Source organism: Limanda limanda, chromosome 3, assembly GCF_963576545.1.
Source record: "Limanda limanda chromosome 3, fLimLim1.1, whole genome shotgun sequence".
Taxonomy (NCBI): Eukaryota; Metazoa; Chordata; class Actinopteri; order Pleuronectiformes; family Pleuronectidae; genus Limanda; species Limanda limanda.
Genome location: NC_083638.1, coordinates 28,576,007 through 28,587,653, shown reverse-complemented (window position 1 = coordinate 28,587,653; position 11,647 = coordinate 28,576,007). Strand labels below are relative to the sequence as shown.

General features: G+C 41.8%; 1 protein-coding gene across 1 annotated transcript in view; it reads right to left on the bottom strand.

The window, feature by feature from the left end:
* Positions 1 to 5,905: 5,905 nt before the first annotated feature.
* Positions 5,906 to 11,647, bottom strand: part of itfg1 (integrin alpha FG-GAP repeat containing 1) — a 137,880-nt gene continuing 132,138 nt past the window's right edge. The window contains exon 18 of the mRNA XM_061067927.1: positions 5,906 to 6,048. Within this exon, the coding sequence (XP_060923910.1) occupies positions 5,989 to 6,048 (60 nt within the window). The 3' untranslated portion in view covers positions 5,906 to 5,988. The remainder of the gene's footprint in view (positions 6,049 to 11,647) is intronic.

The window sequence follows — 11,647 nt, the reverse complement described above, 5'->3', positions numbered from 1 at the left end:
GCTTCTGCCACTGGCTCGCTCTGATAAGCTGCTGTAGACCTGATCCCCACTGAGTTCATAATAGGTTGGCCCACTCACTGCAAATTAGAGAGCGATTGTGAGCCTGGCACATTGCATAATGGCACCCAGGCAGGAAGGAAGGAAGGAAGGGAGGAAGGACGGGGGGCTGATAAACTGAGAGAGAGGGAGGGAAGGAGAAGAGGGGGTTGTAATGAAGAAGAATGCATGGTTAACATAAGCAGTGGCAGGACCGGCACATTTAAATGGACTCATTTTGAAAGACACACAATCACCCCCAGGATCCTCATTACGTCTATCTCCAGTATCGTAGGTGGAGGTATGAACCACCGCGGGAACGTTTACAGAGCAGACCTCCCAAATAACAGGCGGACGATCTATGTTTCCACTGAAGCTCTTGTGAAAGCCCATCGCTAAAGCTGCAGAAAGAGGGAACTAGAGCTGGGCAATAAAAGAATATAAATAAATATATCATTCATATATTTCATCAATAGCAATATAACAAAAGTCCATGTAATGCTAATGCACAGGGAGAAGGTATAACACATCCTGATCTACCTCAGATTTGTTAAAAGTTTGACTGTTTATCAAGCGTCTGTCCTACTCTGCTCATAAAGAAGAGCCTTTACCCCGGAGCACAAGTCATACAAGATAATAACCTAACATTTGTCATAACAATTATCAATATCCACTGTTATGAATATTTTTCATCATCATACAATAGTTGGCCATATCGTCCAGGCCCAGCAGGAACACTGCAAACAAGCTACACTGCAGGCAAAATGGGATCTAATCGTCTTTTCACCAGGGCCTGTGTCTGGAAAGGTTAACAAATCTAAATGTGTAAAAGTTATGAGCACCTACCTGTGCTGCACTCAAAAAATATCAATGATGTTGTGCTCACGGCTACAGAGCTAACAGTAAATAAGGAATGACTTAAATCTGCAGCTTACTGAATCAGAAATTGTGCATGGATGTTGGACACATAATTGACTCCTGTGTATAAACTGTGGCCCCGAGTTAGAAAAATCCTACATCCACCAATGCACAAACTGAAGAGTTGCAGCCATTGTCAGGTAAAACCAAGAGAAGATCTTGTGAACGTTCACAAATGGATATAGATAACAAACAGTCACAAGCACCACACTAAAGCATCTCAATAAACACAATATCTCACAAACTGCATCACTCATACTATTATCTTAATCCTCACTTTGCCAAATCCCCATACTCTAGTTTAGGTGTGGTCTGCAGGACACCTCCTGAAAAAGACATTGCCTAATCCCGTTGAGCGGTTTCATGACGTCACACTGGTTGCTGTTCAGCCAGTGTGACGTTCAGCGGTTCTGTCAAACGTCAACATTTAGTTTTCATCCTTGACGAGTGGTTTGACATGAGAAGGTTTGTTTTACCTGTTGTACATCAGTCACGTGGTGTGTGTGAGAGAGAGAAGAAGACCCAGAGAGATAGTACTACTGCCCATCACCTGAAGTTCTTTAAACTAACTTTGAATTAGCCTTGTTGAGGTTTCTGGCAGAACTACTGTATTTCCTTGTATAAAAGTAGTCCTTAATACCAGTACTAGACACAATGCATTTTCTGCTCCAGCAAAGATTTTACGATAAGAACCTTTAAATAAATTGATCCAGTCAACAGAAATGCTTGTTTGCTTTTATTTTGAAAAGAGTAGGCTACAGGAAGTGCTGCAAACATTTATGTTCTTGACATTTTGGACGGCTAAACATTAAAACTGATCTGAAAGAGTCTTTACGCGAGACCACGGCTGAAGCGGCAGCTGAAGCACAGCAGCAGCAGGTCTAATCTGTTAACATGGGCGCGTGTGTGCATATAACACCTGTATCTAACACAGACTACACATATTTACCTGTATATAATAACTGTATATAATATCTGTATATAACACACCCTACACATATTTACCTTTTTATAATACCTGTATATACTATCTGTATATAACACACCCTACACATATTTATCTGTTTATAATACCTGTATATAACATATGTATATAACAGACCCTACACATATTTACCTGTATATAATATCTGTATAAGGTAGCCTACACATTTTTACCTGTATATAATACCTGCATATAACAGCCTCTACCCCCCCCCCCCCCCCCCCCCAGCTACATGAACTCTCATGGAAGCAGCACCAGCTGCGGCGCGTGCCTCAGGTGTTGATGGCGCGAGGCTGCACGGAGCTGTGCGCGTGCAGCAGCGGACACGCGCTGATTGGACAGATCCATGGACACGTGATGAGAGGTAACACGAGCTGAGAGGAGTTTTATTCACACTGTTTCATGTGATTTCAAATCAAACTGTGGAATCCTCCTTTGCTTCTTCCTTCAGTCTGCACTAAGTTTCCTGTAGCAGGTCTGGGACACGTCTCCCTGGAGGTGGACCGGCCCATGTGTGGGCTTCAGATCATGTTTGACCTTAAGTGTCCATTAGAGCCATGACTCTCAGTTTAATGGACAGAGACGCTCCAACCTGCTGCTGCACAATCCCCTGCTTCCTCTGCTGCTGCCTTTTCTCACTCGAACAGTGAATAACGAGTCAGTTCTGGATTGGTCCTCAAATGAAACATCTGGGATCAGGTGAAGTCAGTTTCAGTTTCTCTCCCCTCGCAGAGACTGACTGTGCTTCAAACCCAACCGGTCTGTCTCTGTGCTCAATGAGAGGCTCAGCAGCTCAGCCACTGAAGAGGTGCATTATAGAACACTTGGTACTGCCGATGTCAGTGGAGGGCAGAGAAAATTAAGATTTTCAATAAAAAGTCACAAGAACGCAACTCGATGCTCCAGAGAACGCGAGTAGACATTGATCAGAGGACACTTTGCATATCTTTACCTGCAGATCGTCATTTCTGTCTCAGTTTATCAGAGACGGAAATTATAAACTGTCATTTCTGTGACAGTTTATCACAGAAATGATAAACTAGTATTTCTGTCTCAGTTTATCAGAAATACATAAAAACGAGGACTTTGTTTTACGATTCACGCCTTAATGTTTGATGCGTGTTCGAATGTGAATCAGCTGCAGATGAAATATCCACCGCACTAACAGGAGAACATGCAAAAAGAAGTGATGGATGAATGTATGACTCCAAGCTTTATTAATAAGAATACATAATGAGCTGTGGGCTCTTCCAGCCCAGTGCACCGGACCCTGACGCGCACCACACGGCTCCTCGGCAGCTTCTCGTCACTCACCTCTGAGCATCTCCTCTCCCGGTGTGAGTCCAACCCCAGCAGCCGCTTCTTTCTCTCTAAAAACAACCTGCTCCTCTGTCCATCTCAGGGAGCGCTTCACTAAATCCAACTTTTCTGCGCCAACAGTAAATCCATTACGCAGAGCCGCGCTCCAGAGGACAGCAGCGGCACCGGAGCAGCTCCACGGTCCGAGGCTCAGCTCGCGTTGAGGCTGGAAGATAAACGCTGCGGCAGTGCCTTTTAGCCAGGCATCACCACTGCACACACAGGGACCGGAGCGCAGGTGGAGACATGTGGAGACGGACTGATCCTGACGCGCTCTAGGAGAGGTAGGTATCCAGAGGACGCAGATGGATGCAGGGTGGATGGAGACAGAGAGAGGTGGTAGGAGTACGGAGAAGAGGAGGAGGAGAGAAGGAGGAGGAAGAGGAGGAGAGTGTCTGATCTCCGTCTGTGACAAAACTCACAAACACTCCTGAACCAGCCTCATTTATGCCGTGGGCGCTGCTGACATCAGTGAGTGGCTGTCAAGGCAGACACACTGAGGGCATCCCTGTTCCGGTCCTCTCTTTCAAAATAAAACAGTACCAATGAACTCATAGATCGTTATATTAGAATAGGTAAAACAAAGGAAGAGAAAGGAACACATGAAACTAGTCACACTAGCCGTGTTTTTTGCTATTTGCATTGTTTGGTAATTTATAATGGATACGTGCAATAACTAAGTTATGTTATTAGACAGAGTGAACAACACATATACGTTGATCATTAAGTGCAATGCAGATTGTGTAAAACACTGGACTTACTTTTGTCCAATGGCTCCACTTAAATACAGATATCTTGCAGATCAATAATAATTTAACATGGCAAGTTAGCCGAGACTTATTTATTCTCAAAGAACATCGGTCTCATTCTGAATTTGCCTTAAGTGCCCATTAGAAACTAGAATCCACATAGTTATGAATAATCAAATGCAAATATTAAATCTTAGCTTTACTTTTACAATTATTTGTTTTAATATAATTGTAGGGTTTAGGGACACAACTATACCCTATGCACCTCAGCAGTAGGATGGTATTTGTTTCCATGCTTTCATTTTTTTGGCAATATTACCTCGTTTCCGGTTCTGAGTGTGCCTCCTCTGTGCAGCTTAACACAAGTTGTAGTGCTCCACCCCCTCATTGCTTTAAGACTCTCTCTCTCTCTCCATCGGAGCCAACTCTCACATGCACACAGCTGTGACTGTGAAGTGCATGTTAGTGTAACATCATGTATGATCGCCCATGACTTGCATCAGTTGTGATCTGTTTGAGAAAATCTCTCTCTCATTGGCCATAAAGGGAAAGTCAACACCCTCCTTGTATTAATTAGCAGGGTGGCTCCTGGGATGCTGGGACCAGAGGGTTTCTCAAAGGCGGCTCCGGGGGTCTCTTAGAAAAATAAAAGGCAGTTTAATTTCTGCACGACTTCACTCACTTCAAATTTAGATAACGAGAGCGTGTAGAGATGATTATTTTGGGTGTTAATGCCCCTCTAGCTTCCCTGCTACAAAACAAACAATGTTCTTAGAAATGAGTTCCAGCGGGGGAATTTCTTACAAGTGGTAAATTACGGGTTCGGGACCTAAACTAATGTGTTTAATACAAGATCAACAATATAATGTCTTATAAAGCACAAACCGAACCAACACAAAGTCGATTGAAACAGGACAAACCTTTATTATCAACGTAAGTAAGTCAACACATTTAGTAGCTTAAACATTCAGCTGCAAGTAAAATACACAAAACAAAATAAATTACAAACAACCATTGTTAATCAGTAGTTAAAAAAAGTGCAGATCACATGGAAAGGCATGAGCTAATTCTTGTAAAATAAATACAAATGTACAGCAGATTAACTTTCAGATGACAACAAAATGAAACAAGCTGGAGGAACAGTTTTAAGAGTATTCACTTAGCCTCGGTGCAGTAGCATTAGACATTTGCAAGATGATATACACAAACTCCTTTTTGGCACTCCCATGATGCACTGTGATACAGTCAGGAGTGAGAAAGATGAATTTTCTCTCAGCAAACCTGACGGCCATTCTTCATTTTGTGGTGAGATTGGTGGCAGTAAAAAGCACTCGTCCATTTTTGCTCACATTGCCCCGGTTGCTGCTGCAGTTGCAAGGCTCAGATCGATATCACAGAATTCCCTTCACTTTCATTTCCCAGGTTATAAAATGAAGGATTCCTTAACAACATCTCAGTCAAATGGAAACAGGAGGCGAATCAACAGGACACAGACAATAGACAGTAACTCATACATGGGTTTCAAGTAACATTGCTCATAACTTGTTGGGCAATTCAACACAAATCTGTCATTTTGTCAAAATAGTCCAAGAAACCCCTGCTTTACACTTGTGTGTGATCTCCATTAGGATTTCTCTTGTGTTTCCATGGCCTTGTTGCAGCTTCTGTACTTCTTACACTGGAATGAATACATGAAATGGAGCATATATTTTTCACAGCTGACTCGAGGACTGACAAAATATCAAAAAGAAACGTTTTGCTGCAATCAGGAACAATTTATTGGCCCCTTGAAATGAGCCTGTGAGAAAATGTGTGTGTGTGTGTGTGTGTGTGTGTGTGTGTGTGTGTGTGTGTGTGTGTTTGTGTGTGTGTGTGTGTCTGTGAAGGAGGGTGGCGGCCGGGCGGAGGAGTGCAGGAGAGGATGTTCTCCCATGATGCACTTCACATGGCATCGAAATGGAAACGGTGGGCTTCCTGTCTCTTCTCTCGATCATCTGCTTTCTGATCACACAAAGGGGGAGAGAGAGAAATGCATTTAGTTTATACAAGTTCAATCTCTTTTAAAAAAATCCTTCCACTTGGTCTGAAGATGTAGTATGTGTTTGTATGTTTTTACGATGATTAATGTTGTCAACAAAAACAATGACATTGAACTGTAAGTTTAACATAAAACTAAAACCTCCAACTAATCAACTACAACAAATTATTCTGCACTTTTTTTTTTAAACAAAAATTACTATAAAAACTACAACAATAACTAATAATAAATAGGAGAAAGACAAACAGAACATATTCAGACATATTCGCCTTCAACCAACCACTTGTAAAATCACACACTATAAAAGATTATCTGCCCCAAATTTAATCTTCTTCAGAGGTCAATTTAGCTGCTTGACCTTTCACACATTTAATGAGCAGCATCTTGCATATCTCCAGTAACGTGTCAGCAGATAATGTTAGTTAATAGCACTTGTTGTAAAGGGAGAAAGTAAACAGAAGAAACAGATTTATGAGCTGAATTCATCCACAACCTCACTGAAAATGAAACGAGTGGGGCAACACAGCACCAGGGGCAACTGATAAGAACCCATTCATTAAAGGATGCACTACCCTGCTTAGCCTTATGTGGCATGAGGGAACAACCCCAGAAACTCTTCCAAACATGGAGTACAGTTCAGATAATGAAGAGATAGCAAGTGTGGCTCAGTTTAACTTAGAGTTTAGGTATGACACCTGCAAATAGGAACAATGAAGACCTTTTATAATATTTGGCCTGTTATTACTGCAGAGAACAACCATTGACTCTTTATAAAGATGAAAAACTTGACGGTTTAAAGTGTCTCAATAACCACCTGGTGGTTGGCTGCAGTACAAGTCATAAAGCCTGCCTCCTCCATGTTAGTGTATAGCACATGGACCACGTGAAAAAGTCTAATTCTCAAAGATGGTTTCTTCTCTTAACTGCAAATTTGTCTGGTTTCTAGTTTTTAATGCTATAAGCTGCCATACAGCTGAGAGTGTCTTGATTGGTCGATCATGTGTATCAGCGGGAACTTGCTACCGACGCTCCTCCCCCTGATCACTACTGCTCAACATTAACTAGATGGCAGCTTCCGTATCCCAGACGTGTTGTTCATCTTATTTACAGTCTATGATGGGAACCTATTAATCACTGATAGTAACAGGTCATCACTGCTTTTGTTGCTAACATTTTAGAGTTGACCCCAAATGCAAAACATGTCTTTAAGTGTCTTTACTTTTTCATTAATTAACAATAATCAGATGATTAGTATATGACTACAGGTTTTATATATTTTCATCAGACAATACGATTATCAGATGTAAATCAGGTGTATGAGCAAGTGTGTCAACTGAACTAAAGCCCAAGCTGAGAAAAAAGAAAAGGTTGGAACATACAAGCTGCAATATTTCCTTCAGTGCTCTTTTTCAGCCGCATCATTGGATGCTGCAGTCACAACCTCAGTGAATGTGTTCAGATTATTAAAACAGCTAAAGTGGTAAGCCCAGTTGTGTGAGGCCAGGCCTACTGTAGTATTCACTGATTAAACATGGTCACACTGTTTAATTTAATGGACCCACTGGTAGATTAGTGTATTTAGGTCTCATTTGCCTGTTCAACAACAACTAAGTAATTAAAAATGAAAAAGGCACAGGGGAAAACGAGCACAACATAAATTGAAGGTGCTGTGTGGTAGTTTTCTGTCTGACTGAAGGCAGGTTCTTGCCGGGAGTGTATGGTAGAGCCGTTTGGTAACCAATAGCTTCAGTCATTGTTGTGTTTTTACATGATAAGAGGTTTATATTACGCCCTGCGAGCAGACTGAACGCTAGAGTGACTAATATTGGAGACAGGCGGGGATGGGGCTAGCTTGTTAGCATGCTAACTTCAGTGGAAGCAAATAAGTCAGTACGTTTACATGATGGCAGAAACCCGATTTCGGCCGAAATCGGGTTTCTCTATCCATGGGGGGTTAACTGCTCTATCTCAGGGTACATGGCACTGAGAAATCCGACTCTTGTCCGAAAGCATTTCATACCCCGCTACGATAGGTGGCGCTGTTTTCATTACAGCTAGTGGTGATCCAGCCATTTCCGCTTGACCTCGTCACCACTAGCAACACAAAAACAACAACAGCCTTCAACTCAGCATGCGAGAAAGATGACGTACGGAGAGCAAGGTGAAGCTACGTCCCTCTACATGATGTTGTGCATGTTTACTCTAGGAGTACTGCGAATGCGAACGGCGCATTTGATTAGAATGGTAATGGCGAGTGCCGGCCGGCACCGGGCAGCGACATTTTATCTACGTGTCGACTTCCGGGTCACGACCAGGGAGGGAGGGAGGGAGGGAGGGGGGGGCAGGATCTCAAGCATGCGCAAAGACGTCTTCTCCAGTTGTTGTCTAGCTTCCAGAGTTACATGCGCGCGTTGTCCGATATACATCCAGATCCGATCTACTTATCTGGGGGTGGTTATCCGACTTCAGTCGGACACAAGAAATCTAGATTTGTGGAGTTACATGACATGGATCTTCGATTGAAACCGGACAACGCCAGAAATCGGGTTTCAATCGGACACATGTAACCGCAGTGACTGATAGAGGCAAACAAGAGAAATCATTGGAGTTACTTTCCTCCTCTTGGTGAACAGAAGAATCAAGTTTAATTATGAACAAAACAACGTGTCGGGGCTGTCGCACACTTTTATTTGAAATGTAAACATTTGTTCAAACGTGAAAGCATCCGACTGTCTCAAGTAGTTTGCGCTGTCCAGCAGATGGCGATCACAGCCAGCTTGACTTATTCCATCCCCTGTTAAGTTAAGTATCGAGTTACATTACATGGTTTTAAATGAAAACGGAGGATGCTAGCAAGCAAAGCCATCATCAAAGTTACGAACAAAAGCAGGGGTTGTAGAACGAGTAGAGCAACAGCAAGTGTTCAACATCAAGTAGGGTGGGGGGTGAACATATGAACAAATTGCTTGTCATGTCAAATTAGATGGAAAATGATTCTTGGAAAAAGTGACAAGCGACAACAAGAGAACATACAGAACTAGTATTCGGCAAGACTTTTTTTGTTTAAATATTTTTTTTAGGCATTTTGCTTCTCTATCTCAGCCACATCTGTCCAACAGTGATCACATGTTCCGTCTTCATTCGGTTGCCATGTTTTTTTTTTGTGTCTTCTTTGTTCCACGGGCAGTTTGTGGTCACTGATCCTGGACCTGCACCTGCCACTTTCTATCTCTGACAAATATGTGAGCGCTTTCATTTTGAATGTTAATAATCAGTAAGTATCGGCCTAATCTGCTCCACAGGCATTTGTTGGTGTATGTAGAGATTCCGTTGGGAGTTCAATCCAGCAGGTAAAGTTGTAATGACTGAGTGAATTTGTAGATAATCTAAATATTTATCTAGTTTCATTTTGAGCTCTATTAAGTGTATCCACTGCTTTGATGAAACGTCTGCTGTTATGAATAGAGCGGTGTATATGTAGCTCATACTGTGTACAAGGGTCTGATTATTTCCTGACATGAGTCATTTGGACAAAATAAATGAATATTTATTTCTTCATTTGTTCATAATCTTTCTTTCTTTCTTTCTCTCTCTCTCTCTCTCTCTCTCTCTCTCTCTCTCTCTCTCTCTCTCTCTCTCACTCTCACTCAGACTCACACAAACACACACAGTCCTTGTAAACATGAAAAGGCCGTGTAAGGATACGTGTATAAAAAGGGCTCGTAAATTGTATTTATAGGCAAAAGGCTGTTATCATCATGTGGGGATTGGAGACGGACAGACAGGTGTGATGACTGGAGGCAGCCGTGCCCAGCTAAGCTGAGAACAAGCTGACAGACTGCGGCATAGACCGCCACACCCCTCACAACATCTCCTCCCCGAGGGTCCCGCTCACGTCACATGCTCCTAATAGTCCTGATGTGGTGAGGAAACATTTGAGACAAACAGCCGCAATTTTGCATTCTTTGGGCTCTTTGAATCTTTGAAGTGACAGCCGACATTGCCCTCTATAGACTGAGAACATTTCATGAACCGAGGGCCTGAGAAATACATTCTGTAACATTCAGAGTGCATCCCCACAGAGCACAGATGATCTACAGTTGTTTCTGAACACAAGGAGAGAGCAGTTGTCGGCGCTGTGTGAACATTTGCAACAAAGGTACCAATGCTCACAAATAAAGGCACAGTGTGTGATAATCAAAGAAAGTCTGAAACCTTTTGTGATGGTCCACCAGCCGACCGATGCAATGGCCCACTAGGATTTGTCCCTGTGGTCATGGTGGCCACTCACACAACAATGAAGAGACCTCAGACAGTTTAAAGGCACAAAGATATGGTTGCTGTCATGTTTCTGATTTATAGTTCTTTTGTAATTTCGTGATTATAGCACAGAGTAATGACTTGGAGTGCTGCATATCACAAAATGCTATGAATGGTAATGTTAGGTTTCATGTTAGCTGGGCTACACACCTACAGCCTAACAGCTTTCTGGAAATTGTGATGTTAGTTTGATTACATTTTTATGGGAAAGTTATACACTACAGTATTATATTGTTATATATGGAATTCATTATATGCATTATACTGCCATATTATGCAATGACTCCACTGGATTATTTTAAATGCCTTGACGTTTGACTAGCCTTATAAACCATAAATTACATTTTTTTCAAAGACCCACTACATGTGCAGGCCATGTATTTATCTGTATCTATATATTTCTGTATCTTCATAATTAAGTTAGAGCCTACTCTCGAGATCATTTTACTTTCTTTGTAGTCCTTTATAACTACAACTGTGAGTTAAAATATTCATCTGCAGAGTAACCTGTAACTTGTCAAGTTCCTCAATATTGTACTAGAGAGCAATATTTGAGTAAAGGCATCAGTGATTAAGTTAATACACAATAGATTAATTTAACATGGAATACCACTTTAAAATGTCCTAATGATTTAATTCCTGAGATCATAATGGCTCAGAAAAGGACGGACATTGTTTTTATGGCAGCGCAGTGTAATGAGGTTTGATGGGGCCCGGGATGAAAGGGCTGAAGCACATAATCATACTTTTTTAGAGGTCACTGTTTGACAGCAATTGAGCACTAAATTACATAAAAAAAGACTCTGTATCATCTGGACTGGTGACAGTGCTGTCTACCATGTATTAACACTCAATAACTTATATGAGATTAGCGATAAATTGAGGACAGAGAGAAGTAGGTATAGGTTTAATCAATCTAACGATTCACTAAAAAACACAGTTTGGTTCAGCGAATTAATCTGAAACTTTTAACTTGTGGCTGTGACTGGACCAAATTGGATGTGTATTGTTAAGAACCAAATGAAGTGCATTGGCAATTTAAGAAAGAAAACTGCAACCTGCATCACCCCAGGCCAAGTAAACAGCCCATTTTAAACAGGCAGGTTTACAACAGGCACGGCACTATAGTGAGTTCCTCAGTTTTATACACTTCACTCTAAACATTAAAGTAAGATCCTGTTTTTGAATGATAATGACTGAACCCAGTCTCAGAGCAGCTGACAGACTTTGACATGACGGTGT